The following is a 20,346-nucleotide window of genomic DNA, read 5'->3' as shown; positions in this document are numbered from 1 at the left end:
TAGGAAAATATTTTATATCTTTTCCCTTTTTTTCGTTTATATAGTAAATGTGAGATCAGCTTACTAGTCAGTAGAATAGCGCCTCCAAGAAGTCACTTTTTTTTTTGTCAGAAATAGAAAGGCTGTGAATTTTATTGAATAAATAAATAAATAAATTGCGGAAAGTTTGCATTCCTTTATGCAAAAATAATGTGCTCTATGTAAGTCTATGAGAGAGAGGTTGTACATGCACAAAGTTTAAAAAAGGTAAAAACAGGCATAGGCATCCGTAAAAAAAATAGGTGACGTAACTTTTATTTTTTTTGGGTACATTCCCACACGGCGTATTTGCTGCGTATTTGCTGCTGCGTATTTTATTTTCTCTGTTGAAGTCAATGGGTAGGAAAATACGCAGCAGCAAATACGCAGCAAAATACGCCGTGTGGGAATGTACCCTTAACAGATGCAAAAAATATGTTTTTTTTTATATACTTTCCCACAAACTTACAAACTGCACATTTAAAAAAAAAATCTCCCAAAAATGCACTGTGTGAACATAGCCTAAAAGCATATTGTTTAAAGGAGATCTCTGGCGGAAAAAAAAATATATATCTCCTATACACAGGATAGGGGATAAGTAGCTGATGGGGCCCCCTGCGATCACCGGGACGGGACCCAGCACACAGAAGGGAGCGCTTGGTGCAGCCGGCACATGCTCCATTAATTCCTATGGGAGCGCCAAAAAGACCCCAGTACAGCACTCAGGAATCATCGGCGCTCCCATAGAAATGAATGGAGCGCGTGCCGTCTACCGGTAGATGACATTCGCTCCTGACAGAGAGTGCCGGGGTCCCATCCCGGTGATCGTGGGGGGGGGGGGGGGGCCCAGCAGTCAGACTCCTGCGATCAGATACTTATCTCCTATCCTGTGGATGGGGGATATGTTTTTTTTTTCCCACCGGAGTACCCCTTTAAACGTTATAAGAACCACAGACCATGCAACCATGTATAATGTATTAGCACTTTAAGGGGTACTCCACTGGAAAACATTTTTTTTAAATCAACTGGTGCCAGAAAGTTAAACAGATTTGTAAATTACTTCTATTAAAAAATCCTTCCAGTACTTATCAGCTGCTGTATGCTACAGAGGAAGTTGTGTAGTTCTTTCCAGTCTGACCACAGTGCTCTCTGCTGACAACTCTGTCCGAATCAGGAACTGTCCAGAGCAGGAGAGGTTTGCTATGGAGATTTGCTTGTACTCTGGACAGTTCCTGACATCAACAGAGATGTCAGCAGAGAGCACTGTGGTGAAACTACAAAGAGCTACACAACTTCCTGTGGAGCATACAGCAGTTGATAAATATTGGAAGGATTAAGATTTTATATATAGAAGTAATTTACCAATTTGTTTAACTTTCTGGCATCAGTTGATTTGGAAAAAGTCGAGTTTGGCCTAGAAGAACTGTGGGGTCCTGCAGACGTAATACGGATGTTAAAATGTATCTAAATTCCATGGTGAGTGAGGCAGCTGCTGTTATTATCCACAGGAAGTTCTTTTCTTTTTGAATTTCTTTCCTTTCTGCCTGACCACAGTGCTCTCTGCTGACTCCTCTGTCCATTTTAGGAACTGTCCAGAGTAGAAGTACATCCCCATAGAAAACCTATCCTGCTTTTGGACAGTTCCTAAAATGGGCAGAGGTGTCAGCAGAGAGCACTGTGGTCAGGTAAAAAGTAAATTCAAAAATAAAAGAACTTCCTGTGGATAATAACAGCAGCTGATAAGTACTGTAAGGATTAAGATTTTTTCATAGAAGTGATTTACCAATCCGTTTAACTTTCTGTCACCAGTTGATTTAAAAAATTTTTTTTCCAGTGGAGTACCCCTTTAAGGGGCTATTCCCATCTTATGAAGTTATCCTCTACCCAGAATAAGTGATAACAAGATGATAACTATGGGGGTCTCACTGCTGGGACCCCCATCGATCTTAAGAATGGGTGCATAATTTTGCATGGCCATCCCTCTATTTATTCACTATGGAGCTACGGAACTTAGCAGAGTGCTGAATTTTGCAATGTTCATCACCCCATAGAGCAGTGTTCCCAACCAGGATGCCTCCAGCTGTTGCAAAACTACAACTCCAAGCATGCCCAGACAGCCTTCGGCTGTCCGGGCATGTTGAGAGCTGTAGTTTTGCAAGAGCTGGAAAAAAAAACTAATTGGAAAAGACTGCTTTGTAGATGGATGACTTTTGCAGTATGGTGCGGATTATAATCTATGCCCTGTGTATTTGTTTCCAGCATTTTCTGTGTGTTTCCTTGTGCTTTGTTTAGTTTCTAGTCAGCCCGAGAAGGCTGGGAGTTGTAGTTTTGCAACTGCAAAAAGCATACTAGTTGGAAAACACTGCTTTATAAATTGTTGACTTTTGCAGTATGGTGTGGATTATAGCGTATGCTCTTTGTAATTGTTTACAGCATTCTCTGTGTTTTTCTAAGTGCCTTGTTTATAGTCAGCCTTGGTATGCTGGGAATTGTAGTTTTGCAACAGCTGGAAGCACCCTGGTTGGAAAACACTTCCATAGAGAATAAATGTTGCACTGGCACCATTTAATCCGAAGACCGTTTTATCCCCATTTTTGGAATCGGTGGTGGTCCCAGTGGATGAACCCCCACTGATTAGCTAATTATAGTTATCACCTATCATGTGTATAGCGGTGTATGCAATTGGGACATCAGTGTTTTTAAGTAAGAATTTTACTTGCCTGTATAACAAACACTGCGGGATCCTTCTTTAACTGACCATGAAGCAAAAACCCAACGTTGGTATCATCCGTGGCCGTGAACGAGAAGCGGTCCAGTTGTCCTGGTCCCCCATAGTGCCGATAGGACAGGTGCAAATTATTAATATCAGTCTGCGTGAAATGGTTCTGCTGCAAAACGGCGCCACTCAGGTACAACTGACCGTACCGCGGATATTCCGTAATAGTGTACGTGAGCTTCTCCAGGGGGCTGTCCGGGTCCGTAATCTGCAGGACATCTGAGGTAATGACAATGGCGTCTCCTTCCAAGATCCGGAGCCCAATATTATTTAGGAGAGTTGGAGGAATCCTGTCCGTCTGTGAGATGACAAACTGTAACGACCCATCTTTTGCCTTCAGTCCATTGCTCACGGTAAAACTGTAGAAAAAAAAAAATAATAATATATATATATATATATATATATATATGTATGTATATATATATATATATAAAAAGTAAATATATAAATAAATATAAAAAGTGAAGTGAAGGAAATGGGTGTTGTCTTATTAATACCTAGTAACCAAAGTATTTAATAGATCAGCAAAAGTGCTACACAGCTGCCCCAGATATACTATATATGACTTGTTCACTTTTTTCTGCATTTAACTTAAAAGTCTGACCAAAAATCTGTGTGTGAACCAAGCCTGTATATGTTCCATATTTATACTATAATAGTGGTCCATATGCAAAATAATATAACTACTATAATACTGCTCCTATATACAAGAATATAACTACTATAATACTGCCTCCTATATACAAGAATATAACTACTATAATACTGCCTCCTATATACAAGAGTATAACTACTATAATACTGCTCCTATATACAAGAATATAACTACTATATTACTGCTCCTGTATACAAGAATATAACTACTATAATACTGCCTCCTATATACAAGAATATAACTACTATAATACTGCTCCTATATACAAGAATATAACTACTATAATACTGCTCCTATATACAATAATATAACTACTATAATACTGCTCCTATATACAAGAATATAACTACTATAATAATGCTCCTATATACAAGAATATATCTACTATAATACTGCTCCTATATACAAGAATATAACTACTATAATACTGCTCCTATATACAAGAATATACCTACTATAATACTGCCTCCTATATACAAGAATATAACTACTATAATACTGCTCCTATATACAAGAATATAACTACTATAATACTGCTCCTATATACAAGAATATAACTACTATAATACTGCCTCCTATATACAAGAATATAACTACTATAATACTGCTCCTATATACAAGAATATAACTACTATAATACTGCCTCCTATATACAAGAATATAACTACTATAATACTGCTCCTATATACAAGAATATAACTACTATAATACTGCTCCTATATACAAGAATATAGCTACTATAATACTGCTCCTATATACAAGAATATAACTACTATAATACTGCCTCCTATATACAAGAATATAACTACTATAATACTGCTCCTATATACAAGAATATAACTACTATAATACTGCCCCTATATACAAGAATATAACTACTATAATACTACTCCTATATACAAGAATATAACTACTATAATACTGCTCCTATATACAAGAATATATCTACTATAATACTGCCTCCTATATACAAGAATATAACTACTATAATACTGCCTCCTATATACAAGAATATAACTACTATAATACTGCCTCCTATATACAAGAATATAACTACTATAATACTGCTCCTATATACAAGAATATAACTACTATAATACTGCTCCTATATACAAGGATGTAAAGCAGGAATGGTATTTTCATAGATTTGCCATATAAAGTGTATAATAACTGATCTGTAATGACTTTTACCTTTTGCATCCCATAATATTTAAATTTATTATTAAATTTGATTTTCTCTTGAACTTTATTTGGCCGTTTAAAGACAAGTTGTCTTAGGACACAGGATCCATTTACTTTGCAGCGCCCTATGTCTCCTCTGTGTTATGAGTCTTGTCTGGCTTTGGCCTTAAAAGTTAACTAAATATACTTTTGTTTCATAAAGATCTAAAAAAGTGTGTTCTGTGAGAAGGTCCAGAAGCCGCAGCCCCAGATCCCCCCCCTCGCCTGCTCCTTGATCATTTGGCCCTGTATGGAGAATCCATGTCAGCTCCTGGGCTACGTAACCTGGCAGGAGAAGACAAACTACAACCGCACTCAAAAAAATAATAGCACAGTGTGGATCCAGGGACTGAAAACAACTGGCAAAGGAAAAAATAAATAAAATGAAATTAAAACAGAAATAAAATATAATATTAAATCATAATATATAAATGAAAAGTAAAAAAAAAAAAAATTAATAGATATAAAATATTAAATTAGCAATAAAACTTTAAATATAATATATTAATTGAATAAAATAAAATAAAATGTAAAACATTACATAGAAGGTCTTAAGGAAAAAAACAAATGTATAGTAATTATAAAAGGTTAGAATTTATTACTGTAAAATATTAATAAAATAAAAAACTTATATACCAAATTTTTTATATAAATTATAGGAAACAGGAAACAATCTATAGTAAATGTAATTAGAAATAAAACATTAAATTAAAGTTTTAATAGAAAACTTAATAAAATATAAAATAACATTTATAGAGCTTTACAACAACAATTCAGCTATTGTTACAAAATATTAAATAAAAAAAAATAAAAAATTAAATAGTATTTTTTAAAGAAAAATGAATCTATAATAATAATAATAATACAATGCCACATATAGTAAAAAAAAATACATATGACATATTACGAAAAAAAAAAATACTTGCTTAAATTGTACAGTAAAAATGTATCATAATTAGAAATAATATAAAATATTCTTAATTGAAAAAAAAAATATATATATTTTTTTGTGAAATAATAAACAGTATCTAGCAAATAACATTAAAGAGGAACTCCGGTGGAAAAAACTAATGTTTTCAAATCAACTGGTGCCAAAAAGTTATACAGATTTGTAAATTGCTTCTATTCAAAAATCTTAATCCTTCCAGTACTTATCAGCTGCTGTATGCTCCACAGGAAGTTGTGTAGTTCTTTCCAGTCTGACCACAGTGCTCTTTGATGACACCTCTGTTCCGTGTCAGGAACTGTCCAGAGCAGGAGAGGTTTGCTATGGGGATTTGCTTCTACTCTGGACAGTTCCTGACTTGGACAGAGGTGTCAGCAGAGAGCACTGTGGTCAGACTGAAAAGAAATTCACAAATTTCTCTGTAGTATACAGCAGCTAATAAGTACTGGAAGGCTTCAGATTTTAACATAGAAGTAATTTACAAATCCGTTCAACTTTCTGGGCTACTGTGTGGTAACTTAGCCTAATACTACAGCTCACAGAATTCCATCCAGCTTAAATTGTCTCCTGGATTTAAAATAGAATCCTGGATACAATTTTTTTTTCCTAATTCTGCACAATTTTCAACTCTATCTTGCAGTGGCCACTACTGGTGAAATGTGGTATTACACGATCCAAATTAAAATGAATGATTGTCCACGTAGTTACAAGGGGTACTCCGGTGGAAAATATATCAGCTGGCTTCAGAAAGTTAAACAGTTTAGTAAATTACCTTCTATTAAAAAAATCCTAATCCTTCCAGTCCTTATCAGCTGCTGTATGCTACAGAGGAAGTTGTGTAGTTCTTTCCAGTCTGACCACAGTGCTCTCTGCTGACACCTCTGTCCGTATCAGGAACTGTCCATAGCAGGAGAGGTTTGTTATGGAGATTTGTTTCTACTCTGGACAGTTCCTGACATGGACAGAGGTGTCAGCAGAGAGCACTGTGGTCAGACTGGAAAGAGCTACACAACTTCCTGTGGAGCATACAGCAGCTGATAAGTACTGGAAGGATTAAGATTTTTTTTTATATATATATATATATATATATATATAGAAGTAATTTACCAATCTGTTTAACTTTCTGGCACCAGTTGATTTGGAAAAAGTCCTCCAAAGTCGAGTTTGGCCTAGAAGAACTGTGGGGTCCTATAGGATGTTAAAATGTATCTAAATTTGATGGTGAGTGATGACTCCGCCCCCGTGTGATGTCACCCACCGCCCCCCCCAATGCAAGTCTATGGAAGGGGGCGTGACGTCTGTCACGCCCCCTCCCATATACTTGCATTGGGGGGGCGGGCGTGACGTCACACGGGGGCGGAGTCGTGACATCACGATACTCTGTTCCCGTGGTTCGGGAAGCATAAGACTTGGAGCCTCCAGCACTTCCTGCAGTGCACACAGGTGGGAGCTGCATGCTAGATTGCGGGGGTCCCCAGCGGCGGGACCCCCGCGATTAGACATCTTATCCCCTATCCAAATAATAGGGGGGCCGGAGTACTCCTTTAACTTTTATAGGGACCTGTCCGGGACTGTCAGCAAATGCTTCCAGATCATGCATCAAACAGATGGGAGAGTTTAAAAGAAGCCCAAAAAAAATTAAAATAAACATTTAAAAAAAAATAACAAAAAAATAAAACATTTAAAAAAAAAAAAAACATTTGAAAAAAAAAAATGTAAATTACATTTGAAAAAAAAAAAAAAAAAATACATTTGAAATCACCTGGAACCAGAAGCTCAATTCCTAAAATAGTGAGAATGAAATATAGCAGAGGGCGGCAGGAGAAGCTGGCAGCGCTCTGCACCAGAAGGTACCGGTTACAATACAAGATAAAACATTTCGAGAAGCCTCAGCTGCGGAGAAGAATAACAAGGCGATATTTAACCCAATAAAGCTCGACCCCCAAGAAATTAATTTAAGGAAGGCCTGCTCCTTCATGCTCCCCTGCTCATCTGTAATCTGCATTTTGGCATCTGGTTGGCATGAAGGGTGACAGGCGGGCACTGGAGCTGCCGGTTTGGAGAGACGGGGATGTTTTTTTTTTGCAGAAGTTAATATAACTGGTTCTTAGGGTGTTGGGCGAGCGGCGCAGATGGTACCGTCTCTGGCAGATACTTAGCACGTAATCTCTTTTCGTGTTTCTTGTCTGCTTACATGGAAGGCATGCAGAGGCCGGCGCGAACATCAGGGCTTAGTCAATATCAGATTAATGTACGGAACGCCAGGTAGTAGATCATGGGGAGCAGGGGGGGGGGGGGGGCAGGTGGGCAACGTTACAAAAATACACAATAAAGAAAAGTGAGTAAAAGGTAAAACAAAACGCTGCTCCTTGTATATAATAGATATCATGTATATACTGTGCACAAAAAGGAACTGATGCAAATAAATATTATTACTTTATTATTGTTGTGCATTAATATTACTATTATTATTAGTATTATTATAGTTATTTTATTATTAATAATAATAAATTATTATTTATTATTGTTATTATTATTCTTGTTAGTTACGCAGAACTAATTATTATTTTTTATTATTAATATTATTATTTTTAGGCAGTATTTTTTATTATTATTATTATTATTATGATGCAGTATTCTATGCTGCTGTATACAAATATAGTGCGGATTCGATGCAAATTATCTGCTGCAGAAACAAGACAAACATGATGGTCTGATGGAAGTTGTAGTTTTGCAACAAGCTGGAAAATGAATGGTTGGGGTACGCTGCTCCATAGTGATTTTTTGCATTGTGAATCTTCTAGACCAGTGGTCTCCAACCTGCGGACCTCCAGATGTTGCAAAACTACAACTCCCAGCATGCCCGGACAGCCGTTGGCTGTCCGGGCATGCTGGGAGTTGTAGTTTTGCAACATCTGGAGGTCCGCAGGTTGGAGACCGCTGGTCTAGACTCTTGTTTCCCAACCGGTGTGCCTCCAGCTGTTGCAAAACTACAACTCCCAGTATGCTCGATCAGCCTTAGACCAGTGTTTCCCAACCAGTGTGCCTCAAGCCGTTGCAAAACTACAACTCCCACCATGCCTGGACAGCCTTTGGCCCCTGTTTCCAAACCAGTGTGCCTCCAGCTTTTGCCAACCTACAACTTCCACCATGCCTGGACAGCCTTTGGCCCGTTTCCAAACCAGTGTGCCTCCAGCTTTTGCCAACCTACAACTCCCAGCATGCCTGGACAGCCTTTGGCCATTATTTCCCAACCAGTGTGCCTCCAGCTGTTGCCAACCTACAACTCCCAGCATGCCTGGACAGCCTTTGGCCACTATTTCCCAACCAGTGTGCCTCCAGCTTTTGCCAGCCTACAACTCCCAGCATGCCCGGACAGCCTTTGGCAACTATTTCCCAACCAGTGTGCCTCCAGCTGTTGCCAACCTACAACTCCCAGCATGCCCAGACAGCCTTTGGCCACTATTTCCCAACCAGTGTGCCTCCAGCTGTTGCCAATCTATAACTCCCACCATGCCCGGACAGCCTTTGGCCACTGTTTCCAAACCAGTGTGCCTCCAGCTGTTGCAAAACTACAAGCCCAAGCATGCCCAGACAGCCTTTGGCCACTATTTCCCAACCAGTGTGCCTCCAGCTGTTGCAAAACTACAAAGCCGTTGGCTGTCCGGGCATGCTGGGAGTTGTAGTTTTGCAACAGCTGGAGGTTCTTTGGTAGGGGAACTCTGCTCTAGATACAGGGGGAGATCTCAGAGGAGCAGATTCTTCATGAGAAGAAACAACTATTTACATTCTCCACTAAGGTGTTTAGATGCCATAATAAACGACATATGTTTATTCTGAAAGACAGCGCCGCCGCCATCTGGGATAAAACGTCTTGAGTCTCACCTCAGATCCTCAGACGTACCGTATGTGTGCAATAGAAAATGTATACGGAATCCGTATAGTAGAGACGTCTCACGCTGTAGCATGGTGCGCCGACACTAACTCGTCTCAACAGTGTCAATGAGTGTTTTTCCTGACATGTTAGCGCCATGTTTATTGTCAATGTTGGATGTAAATGTATGGCTTTTTGCATCCGGGGCATACATTTATGTCCAACTATATATATACCCAGATATGGGCGCCAAGAAACCCTCTGAAACTGCAGCCAGTTTATTTGCTTTTTGTCGTTTTTTTTTATCCTTCATAAATTTTTATTACTTGTTTTTTGTGGGGCAAGTTGTATTTTTTATTGGTTCAAACAATCGTGGTTTCGACCTCTCAGCAAAGTACAGTTAAAAGTCCAATCTTTAATGAAATCAATTAAAACATGGAAAATCCATAGATAAAAGCAGACACGCCAACGCGTTAGCCCTTAGTCATGGCCATGACTAAGGGCTTTTGTTAAGCCCGAAATGCGTCGGCCAAGCCATGACTAAGGGCTTTTGTTAAGCCCGAAATGCGTTTAAGTGTCTGCTTTTATCTATGGATTCTCCATGTTTTAATTGATTTCATTAAAGATTGGACTTTTAACAGTACTTTGCTGAGAAGCCAGATCCACCATTGTTTGTACCTGTGTTTACAAGGGCAGGCGGCCCGCTTTTTCCGAGCTCCAGCGCGACAAAATCTTGAGCGAACCTATTCACTTCTGGTCCGTATGGTGAGTGAGATGAGTTGGACTACTTCTTATTTTTCTTACTTATGTATTTTTTTATTGCCCTCTCTTAATGTATAATATTTGGATCCCTATTAAAAAAAAATGCTCTACGGCTCCATAGGCCACGTCAAAGCATTGTGTGGTCAGGTGACATGCCTCCAATATGGTGTAATACTTTGTAGAAGAAGGACCAAAGGGTAATGTTTCTCCTTGAGTAGAGCGTCATAAAGACATATGGAGGCTTACAGGTCATTCTCGCTCTACTGTGAATTCTGGCAAGTCTACGTAGACTAGACCTACATGGTGCCTGAAGTGATGCCTTGCCATGCGACCAGTATCCATTGATTGTGGGTTCTCTTGCCTCATGGTCACCATGATTTTTGGGCACAGTTAAGGATATGCAAAGCATTTCTCTCTCACACCACTTTTTCCCAGGTAGTTTTTCCTTACAGTCAGAGTTTCAGTCCAATTATGAGTATTGGAAACTGACTGGGAATGTATGCCAAGCCAGCGATCTTTTCAGAAGGAAAGACCACCCATCTGCAGACAGCTGTTTCTGGGTTATTGCCCCTTGTCCCTACATGGCAGGGTTCTGCCAGGCTAGTTAGAGAATGTCCTTGTGGGACCAAAGGGGTAATGTTTCTCCTTAAGTAGAGCATCATAAAGACGTATAAAGACTTATAGGCCACATGTCTTTATGATGCTCTCCTCAAGAATTAACATCACCCCTTTGGTCTCGTAACAATGGTCTAACAATCATACCGGGCCAGGCTTTGCATGTTGCACTTTGGCCAGTGAGGAGTTACAGGCCTGGGCCAATCAGCAGCTGAGATGGGGTATTTGTGTTTTGCTTCTGGCTCTTGCTCTTGATTTTAGCTTCATCCTGAGTTTAGTCTTGTCTGTTTTAGTTCTGACTTGTCAGTCTGATAATGCCATGGCTTTGTACTTATCCGTTTATAGAGTTTTTAACATTGTTCTGTCTTGTGATCTGTTTGTACTTATCGTCGGTTTTATCTTGTCTAATTTGTGTCTGTTACCTGAACCTGTACCCTGACTTGTATTTCGACCTGTTTGTGTTTTGTGCCCCACCTCCGTATAGGTCCAGATCCATTGTTTTCTGCTTTGCCCCTAGCATTGTGTGTAGTATTTCTGTTTTCCCTGTTCGAACCTGAACCTGTAACTTAACTTGTTTTTGCTTTGTACTCCACCACGGTATAGGTCCTGATCCATTGCTTTTCCCCTAGCCTTGTTTGTTGTTTTCCTGAGTGTATTATTGTGTGATCCTGCGTGTCCTTATCTGTATAGTGTCCTGACTTTAGTTACCTGTTCACGCACCTTCATTACTGGATAACCTGCTGCTATATCTCCTGGTAACCTGTTTCTCATTACTCTCATACCTGCCATATTACAATGATCCAGAACCTGTTAGTCAGCACTCTATATACCTGCCTTTACATCTGAGTGATAACCTATTTCTTACCACTTTGCGTTCATGCCATTGTATATTTCCTTTGTTCTCTTTTCTTGACCTGTTTACCTGACCTTCGTACAGTTTTGTTTATTTTGACTTGGGACACCCCTGCACCTTCTATAGCGCAGGGACTGCTGTCCAGTTGTGGATCCACTGTCTAGGGTGAATACACAAGTAGGTAGAGATAGTGGTTCTGGGTTAGCTCAGAGCTACACTATTCCCTGCCCTAGGTGACAGATAGGCCTCTTTACAGCCAACCAGCAGCTGCTTTATACTGACAAACCCTAGAAACAGCTGTCTATAGATGGGTATTCTTTCCTTCTGAAGAGATCTCAAGCTTGGCATACATTCCCAGTCAGTTTCCAACACTCCTAGTTGTAGTGGAACACAGACTGAAGGGTAACCCAGCTGGAAAAAATGGTGTGAGAGAGAACTGCGTTGCATACTGTTGTCAATTCTCAACCTTTTTTTGGTTTTGGTCTATATAAATAATCATCCTAATATCTTCAACAATTCGCTATAATGGGGGAGGGGGGGCACTTTTCTGTCTGTGGCCAATTCAAGGAAAGTTATGGTGAAATTCTCCTAAAATCTGCCAAAGAATTCCTAAACACAAACTTGGTTCAGCAACCCCCAGAGAGTGGGATGGTCCTTCTCCCTGTACTGGTATTCTGTTTGCCATATGGTGACATTCCAACACATTTAACCCTTTCTGAGATGCCCGTAGCGAATCCTTCTCACCTGAATGAGTCCTTGTCAGCCTCACGGCTGTTGTCGTGGACGTAACAAACCTTCTGAGCCGCAACATCCAACTGGCTGAAACTGGAAATGGGCACGCCAGGAAAATTGATGTACTCAATCTGACCATGAACAGGTGGCACAGAAACGGCGTACAGCAGCTTCTCTGGTTTTCCCGTACCATCTGTTGCCATAAGAACATCTGTCATCAAGGTCACCCTGTCACCCTCTGTTAAAGTTACAGGGCTGGTGAGTAAAACAATGTCACCTATGGAAGGAAAACGGGGAACAGAGGGTGAATGTACAATACGACCGGAAATGGTGGCGAACCATATCTACATACAATACTGGGTATCACTGTATATCAATATATATATATATATATATATATATATATATATATATATATATATATATATATATATATATCTATATCACTGTGCATCATTCTATATCACTGTGCATCATTCTATATCACTGTGCATCATTCCATATCATTCTATATCACTGTATATCAATATATATATATATATCACTGTGCATAATTCTATATCACTGTGCATCATTCTATATCATTCTATATCACTGTGCATCATTGTATATCATTCTATATCACTGTATATCATTCTATATCACTGTGCATCATTGTATATAATTCTATATCACTGTGCATCATTCTATATCACTGTATATCATTTTATATCATTCTATATCACTGTATATCACTGTATATCACTGTATATCATTCTATATCATTCTATATCATTGTTCATCATTGTATATCATTCTATATCATTGTATATCACTGTATATCACTGTATATAATTCTATATCATTCTATATCACTGTATATCATTGTATATCATTGTATATCACTGTATATCACTGTATATCACTGTTTATCACTGTATATCATTCTATATCACTGTATATCACTGTATATCACTGTATATCATTGTATATCATTGTATATCACTGTATATCACTGTATATCACTGTTTATCACTGTATATCATTCTATATCATTCTATATCATTCTATATCACTGTATATCATTGTATATCATTCTATATCACTGTGCATCATTCCATATCATTCTATATCACTGTGCATCATTGTATATCACTGTATATCACTGTTTATCACTGTATATCACTGTATATCATTCTATATCATTCTATATCATTGTATATCACTGTATATCACTGTATATCACTGTATATCACTGTATATAATTCTATATCATTCTATATCACTGTATATCACTGTATATCACTGTATATCACTGTATATAATTCTATATCATTCTATATCACTGTATATCACTGTATATCACTGTATATCACTGTTTATCACTGTTTATCACTGTATATCATTCTATATCATTGTATATCATTCTATATCACTGTGCATCACTGTATATCATTGTATATTATTCTATATCATTGTAATGACTATCACTGGCGGAGCGGCATGGTTCCCATAGGTTGGCGGAATGCTCAGCGTTATCTTTATTTCCCATGTATAATAAGGCATCTGTCTTGTTGAGGACCCCGGGGCACAATACACAGTATCTCCGCCATCTCTGGTGGGGGGGGGGGTTGGGGAGGGCAGATTCTTTTTTACTTGTGGAATGACTTATTTTCTTATGGAGATTTCTTTTCCGGTCATTCATAAAACATCAATCTTATATTTAGAAAAAAAAAGATTCCATTGAGGCCTTTTTTTCACACACTTTTTGGTGACATATTTTTTCCCTATAGAGAAAGAAAAAGACCCCAAAATGCCACAGGTGACCATACCCTAAAGATACTAAAGGAGTCAACAAGACAAGTGCCTGATGGGAAGGAGCCTCACTTTTCTACCCACTATTTTCGTACAAAAACAGCGCCACTTCTGTCCGCAGGTTGCATGTGGTATTGCAGCTCTTTTTAATTTATTTTTAATTTGAGCTCCAATCCAAACTTAAACTGTGGACAGGTGTGGTGCTATTTCAGGAAGAAAGCAATGTCTTTAATAGGGATCTGACAGCTGCTTACGCTGCCCGAACCACAGGAAGCATGAAACAAAAGCAAGGTACGGTAACCGAGAAGACTATCATTTATTCTCAAAAACTATGGTCTAACCAGGGGGCCTCCAGCTATTGCAAAACTACAACTCTCAGCATGCCCGGACAGCCTTTGGCTGTCCGGGCATGCTGGGAGTTGTAGTTTTGCAACAGCTGGAGGCACACTAAACATTCCCTTTAAGTACATCTTTAGACACTGGAATGCAATCCACAGGTAGAACATCTAAATCCAGGGATTTACATCTAGAAACCTATTGGTTCAAGGCAACTGAGCTAAATACTTAATCCCTGCTGCCCAGTTTTTGGAAACTTGCTCTAATAATATTAATAATAATAATAATCACAACAATAGCAATAAAACTATAAGACAAACTCCCAGCATTAAAGCCGCACTGTTTATTTCTCGCTAACAGTAACATAATACAGCGGCTCCTAATCTATAGTGCCCTTATGCTGCAACTCAGGATCAGTACAGGATCAGTAATGTAATGAATGTACACAGTGACCTCACCAGCAGAATAGTGAGTACAGCTCTGGAGTATAATACAGGATATAACTCAGGATCAGTACAGGATAAGTAATGTAATGTATGTACACAGTGACCTCACCAGCAGAATAGTGAGTACAGCTCTGGAGTATAATACAGGATATAACTCAGGATCAGTACAGGATAAGTAATGTAATGTATGTACACAGTGACCTCACCAGCAGAATAGTGAGTACAGCTCTGGAGTATAATATGGGACATAACTCAGGATCAGTACATGATAAGTAATGTAATGTATGTACACAGTGACCCCACCAGCAGAATAGTGAGTACAGCTCTGGAGTATAATACAGGATATAACTCAGGATCAGTACAGGATAAGTAATGTAATGTATGTACACAGTGATCTCACCAGCAGAATAGTGAGTGCAGGTCTGGAGTATAATACAGGATATAACTCAGGATCAGTACAGGATAAGTAATGTAATGTATGTACACAGTGATCTCACCAGCAGAATAGTGAGTACGGCTCTGGAGTATAATACAGGATATACCTCAGGATCAGTACAGGATAAGTCATGTAATGTATGTACACAGTGACCTCACCAGCAGAATAGTGAGTACAGCTCTGGGGTATAATACAGGATATAACTCAGGATCAGTACAGGATAAGTCATGTAATGTATGTACACAGTGACCTCACCAGCAGAATAGTGAGTACAGCTCTGGAGTATAATACAGGATATAACTCAGGATCAGTACAGGATAAGTAATGTAATGTATGTACACAGTGACCTCACCAGCAGAATAGTGAGTACAGCTCTGGAGTATAATACAGGATATAACTCAGGATCAGTACAGGATAAGTAATGTAATGTATGTACACAGTGACCTCACCAGCAGAATTGTGAGTACAGCTCTGGAGTATAATACAGGATATAACTCAGGATCAGTACAGGATAAGTAATGTAATGTATGTACACAGTGACCTCACCAGCAGAATAGTGAGTACAGCTCTGGAGTATAATACAGGATATAACTCAGGATCAGTACAGGATAAGTAATGTAATGTATGTACACAGTGACCTCACCAGCAGAATTGTGAGTACAGCTCTGGAGTATAATACAGGATATAACTCAGGATCAGTACAGGATAAGTAATGTAATGTATATACACAGTGACCTCACCAGCAGAATAGTGAGTACAGCTCTGGAGTATAATACAGGATATAACTCAGGATCAGTACAGGATAAGTAATGGTTAATGCAGAACACAATACATTATATCTGTTCCTATTCACTGTACGGATATATTTGGACACATTTATCCTTCTATAAGAACCTGTATGATTGTAAAAAGGGATCGAGTGTTTAAGAAAAAGTTTTAAAAATGTCCGTCTTTTCGAAAATAAATTTTGACAAAAATTGGCCCGGATTTTGCTTCTTTCTAATGAATCTGAAGGCCGATTGTTCCGCTTCATCCCGTCGCCCCTTATGATTCAGCTTCGGCATTGTGCGCTCTTGAATAGGGCCACAATGTGTTAAATGATTTCGCTCCGGGCCTGGATGTTGTTAAGCAGATACAGGCTTTATTATGTCGCGCAGCTTATTGGTTTTGGCAAAGGATTCCTAATTATATTAAAAGTGATGACGGACAAAGAACTTAGGGAGCAACAAGCTGCGTTTGGCCGTAGCCTCCGCCGTAAAAACCTTTGAAACCAATTTGAATGTACGGTCACAGCCGCACGAGCTGTATGGAGAGGAGCCCGGAGGTGCGCGCCGCTGCGATCAGCCTATTAGTCCGCCACGCGGGGCCCCAACCAGATTACAAGGGCCCAATCGAAAGACGCTTCATAGATGTGTGGAGACCTGACATGTGAGACACAGGGGGGAAGATGTAGGGATGATACACATTATACGCTGTGTGCATCCATCAATGTGTCACTGGTGAAGGGCGGACGCTGATCTTACTGATCCTTGAAAATCGGCAAAAACAAAACAGATGAAACCAAGAAGACAATGGGGGAAAAAATAAGACAAAAAATATTACAGTGTAGATAAACGTAGAGACACTGGTTGTATCAAACTATACCATGGGGCAGTGGTCTCCAACCAGGGTACCTCCAGTTGTTGCAAAACTACCACTCGCTGCATGCCCAGACATCCTTAGATCAGTGTTTTCCAACCAGTGTGCCTTCAGCTGTTGCAAAACTACAACTCCCAGCATGCCCGGACAGCCTTAGGCCAGTGGTTCCCAACCAGGGTGCCTCCAGCTGTTGCAAAACTACAACTCCCAGCATGCCCAGACATCCTTAGGCCAGTGGTTCCCAACCAGGGTGCCTCCAGCTATTGCAAAACTACAATTCCCAGTATGCCAAGACATCCTTAGGCCAGTGATTCCCAACCAGTGTGCCTCCAGCTGTTGCAAAACTACAATTCCCAGCATGCCCAGACATCCTTAGGCCAGTGAATCCCAACTAGTGTGCCTCCAGCTGTTGCAAAACTACAACTCCCAGCATATCCGGAGATCCTTAGGCCAGCGTTTCCCAACCAGTGTGCCTCCAGCTGTTGCAAAACTACAACTCCCAGCATGCCCGGACAGCCAAAGGCGAGTTGTAGGAGAGTTGTAGTTTTGCAATTGCCTGCTTAACAGCTGGTACCTCTTCTCCTTCCACAGCAGTTTTTCCAAAACCGTGGTTGCAAAACTAAAACTCCCAGCATGCCCAGACATCCTTAGGCCAGTGTTTCCTAACCAATGTGCCTCCAAATGCTGCAGAACTACAAGTTCCAGCATTCCTGAGAATGAATGGATTACTGGTTGTGCATGCACACAATGGCGAACCTGGCTGGGTACTAACCCTGGGGGGCGCTAAAGAATAGGTCAACCATTGCCAGAGGTCCCAGGGAAAAGCGAAGTCCCACATGCACAGATACACGCTCACTTCCTAACAGGGATCGAGGACACTTATCCAGGATCCACAGGCAATTTAGCGCTGCACACACACACACACACACACGCCTACAGTTGAAAGCTCCTCTTAGTGTGAGCTGCAGGACCTGCGGCCTATACTGAGAGGTGACCCCTGACCTCTGCCCCCCCCCGCTGCAGGTTTGATGACGTCCCTCATCAGCGCCTGCACTGTGGAGACATTGCTGCATGGGACATTTTTTTCCCTCTCTTTCATCCTTGTATCTTGGAGGGAGCATGGGGGTTCACTACCTATCTGTTTAGATTTTAGGCTACCTACTTGGCTACCTGGCTACCTTCTTACCTACCTTGCTACCTACATCGATATATATCTAGCAACCTACCTGCTTAGCTACCTACTTACTTACCTATTTACCTTGCTACCTACCTAACTACATACTTACCTACCTGGCTACCTTCTTACCTACCTTGCTACCTTCATCGCTACATATCTAGCAACCTACCTGCTTAGCTACCTACTTACCTACCTATTTACCTTGCTAGCTACCTAACTACATACTTACCTACCTGGCTACCTTCTTACCTACCTTGCTACCTACATTGCTACATATCTAGCAACCTACCTGCTTAGCTACCTACTTACCTACCTATTTACCTTGCTAGCTACCTAACTAGATACTTACCTACCTGGCTACCTTCTTACCTACCTTGCTACCTACATCGCTGCATATCTAGCAACCTACCTGCTTAGCTACCTACTTACCTACCTATTTACCTTGCTAGCTACCTAACTACATACTTACCTACTTTGCTACCTACATCGCTACATATCTAGCAACCTACCTGCTTAGCTACCTGCTTACCTACCTATTTACCTTGCTAGCTACCTAACTACATACTTACCTACCTGGCTACCTACCTACATACCTAGCTAGCTAAATACCTAGCAAAGGAATTTTGAGAAAGACCAGGTAGAGCTGGTTGAAACGTCGCTTTGTAAGACACTTTTTATGGAATAAATTCAACTTTTTTTCACCTATGGAGTGCTGTGGACAGATTCAATTTTTATACATCAGGAGCCCCTAACCAAGGTTCAAGATTCTACGTGCACCCGTTCATATTTACCTACCTGTGGTGGTTGTGCTGTTCTTTCATTTATTTTTTATTTTTTACTAAATACCTACCTATATAGTTACCTACCTACCTGCATACCTACTTGACTACCTACTTACCTACTTGGCTACCTACCTACCCACATAGCTACCTACCTACCCACATAGCTACCTACTTCCCTACCTGGCTACCTACCTACTTACCTTACTAGCTACATCCCTACCGTTCTGACTACTTACTTACCTACCACCCCATTCGTTGGGGCAGTTTAAAGGGGTTCTCCACTGCCCTGCCTTCCGGAGCTCCACTCGCAGCATCCGGAATTTTATTACTCCTTACGCTGTGTGCGGGCTTCCGTGTTCAAGGCCGCCCCCTCGTGACGTCACGCACGCCCCCTCAACGAAAGTCTATGGGAAGGGGGCAACGCCCCCTTCCCATAGACTTTCGCTGAGGGGGCGGGCATGACGTCACGAGGGGGTGGGCGTGACGTCACCTCGAACACGGAAACCCGCACACGGCGTTCGGAGTAGTAAACTTCCGGACGCTGTGAGCGGAGCTCCCGAAGGCAGGGCAGTGGAGAACCCCTTTAACCCTGTTCCCAAAATCAGTAGGGGTCCCAATAGTTAGACACCCCCCCCCCCCCCCGATCAGTTAGTTCTGTCCATGGAATGCTCGGAAAACCTATCGAAAAAGCACAGGCCACTCATGCAGGCTGCCACTCCATTTATTTTAGGGACCTTTTGACCTTGTTTTCTAGATTGTTTGGAGTTCTATTGGTCACTGATCAGCTAGTTATCTCCTGTACCAAAAATAAAATAAAAAAATAAATCAATCAACAAAAATGTAAAATAAACCTACAGTAGTAACACGCCGACAACCTCCCCTATGAGCCGACAACCTCCCTGAGAACAAGAAACAATTGTAGCCATTTTTTTTTTCATCATCATTAAATATTCCTTTCAGCCTAACTTTTTGTTTGCCTAAATGCTCCTTTTTTTTTTTTCGGTAATTTTTTTTTCTTTGCTATAATTTGGTATTTTGCTAATTTCCCGCCCCGCGTAGACCTCGCGCGGTGATTACCGGTGAATTAATGGATTATCTGGAGCACCAGTTGGCGATCATCTGCCCCCGACAAAAAAAACCAAAAACAATAAAAAACAAGTTTACCGATGCAGCTGTTTACTAATAAATAAAGCCTCAGCTGTAGGAAAGAGAAATGAGATGCGTTTAATTGCCGGGAAGAACAAGCACCTCTCTCTTTATTACAACGTTGTTGTTTTTTTTTCGT

The 20,346-nt window shown here is 40.2% G+C and overlaps 1 protein-coding gene across 1 annotated transcript in view; it reads right to left on the bottom strand.

The window, feature by feature from the left end:
* LOC130283435 (FRAS1-related extracellular matrix protein 1-like) overlaps window positions 1-20,346 on the bottom strand; it is a gene marked incomplete in the record, with an annotated part of 184,651 nt that overhangs the window by 41,054 nt on the left and 123,251 nt on the right. The window contains 2 exon segments of the mRNA XM_056532930.1: window positions 2,739-3,153; window positions 12,465-12,729. Coding sequence (XP_056388905.1) covers window positions 2,739-3,153; window positions 12,465-12,729 — 680 coding nt within the window.

This window comes from Hyla sarda, chromosome 7, assembly GCF_029499605.1.
Source record: "Hyla sarda isolate aHylSar1 chromosome 7, aHylSar1.hap1, whole genome shotgun sequence".
Lineage (NCBI taxonomy): Eukaryota > Metazoa > Chordata > Amphibia > Anura > Hylidae > Hyla > Hyla sarda.
Note: the sequence above shows the minus strand (reverse complement) of the source record. Positions and strands in the feature narration are given on the sequence as shown.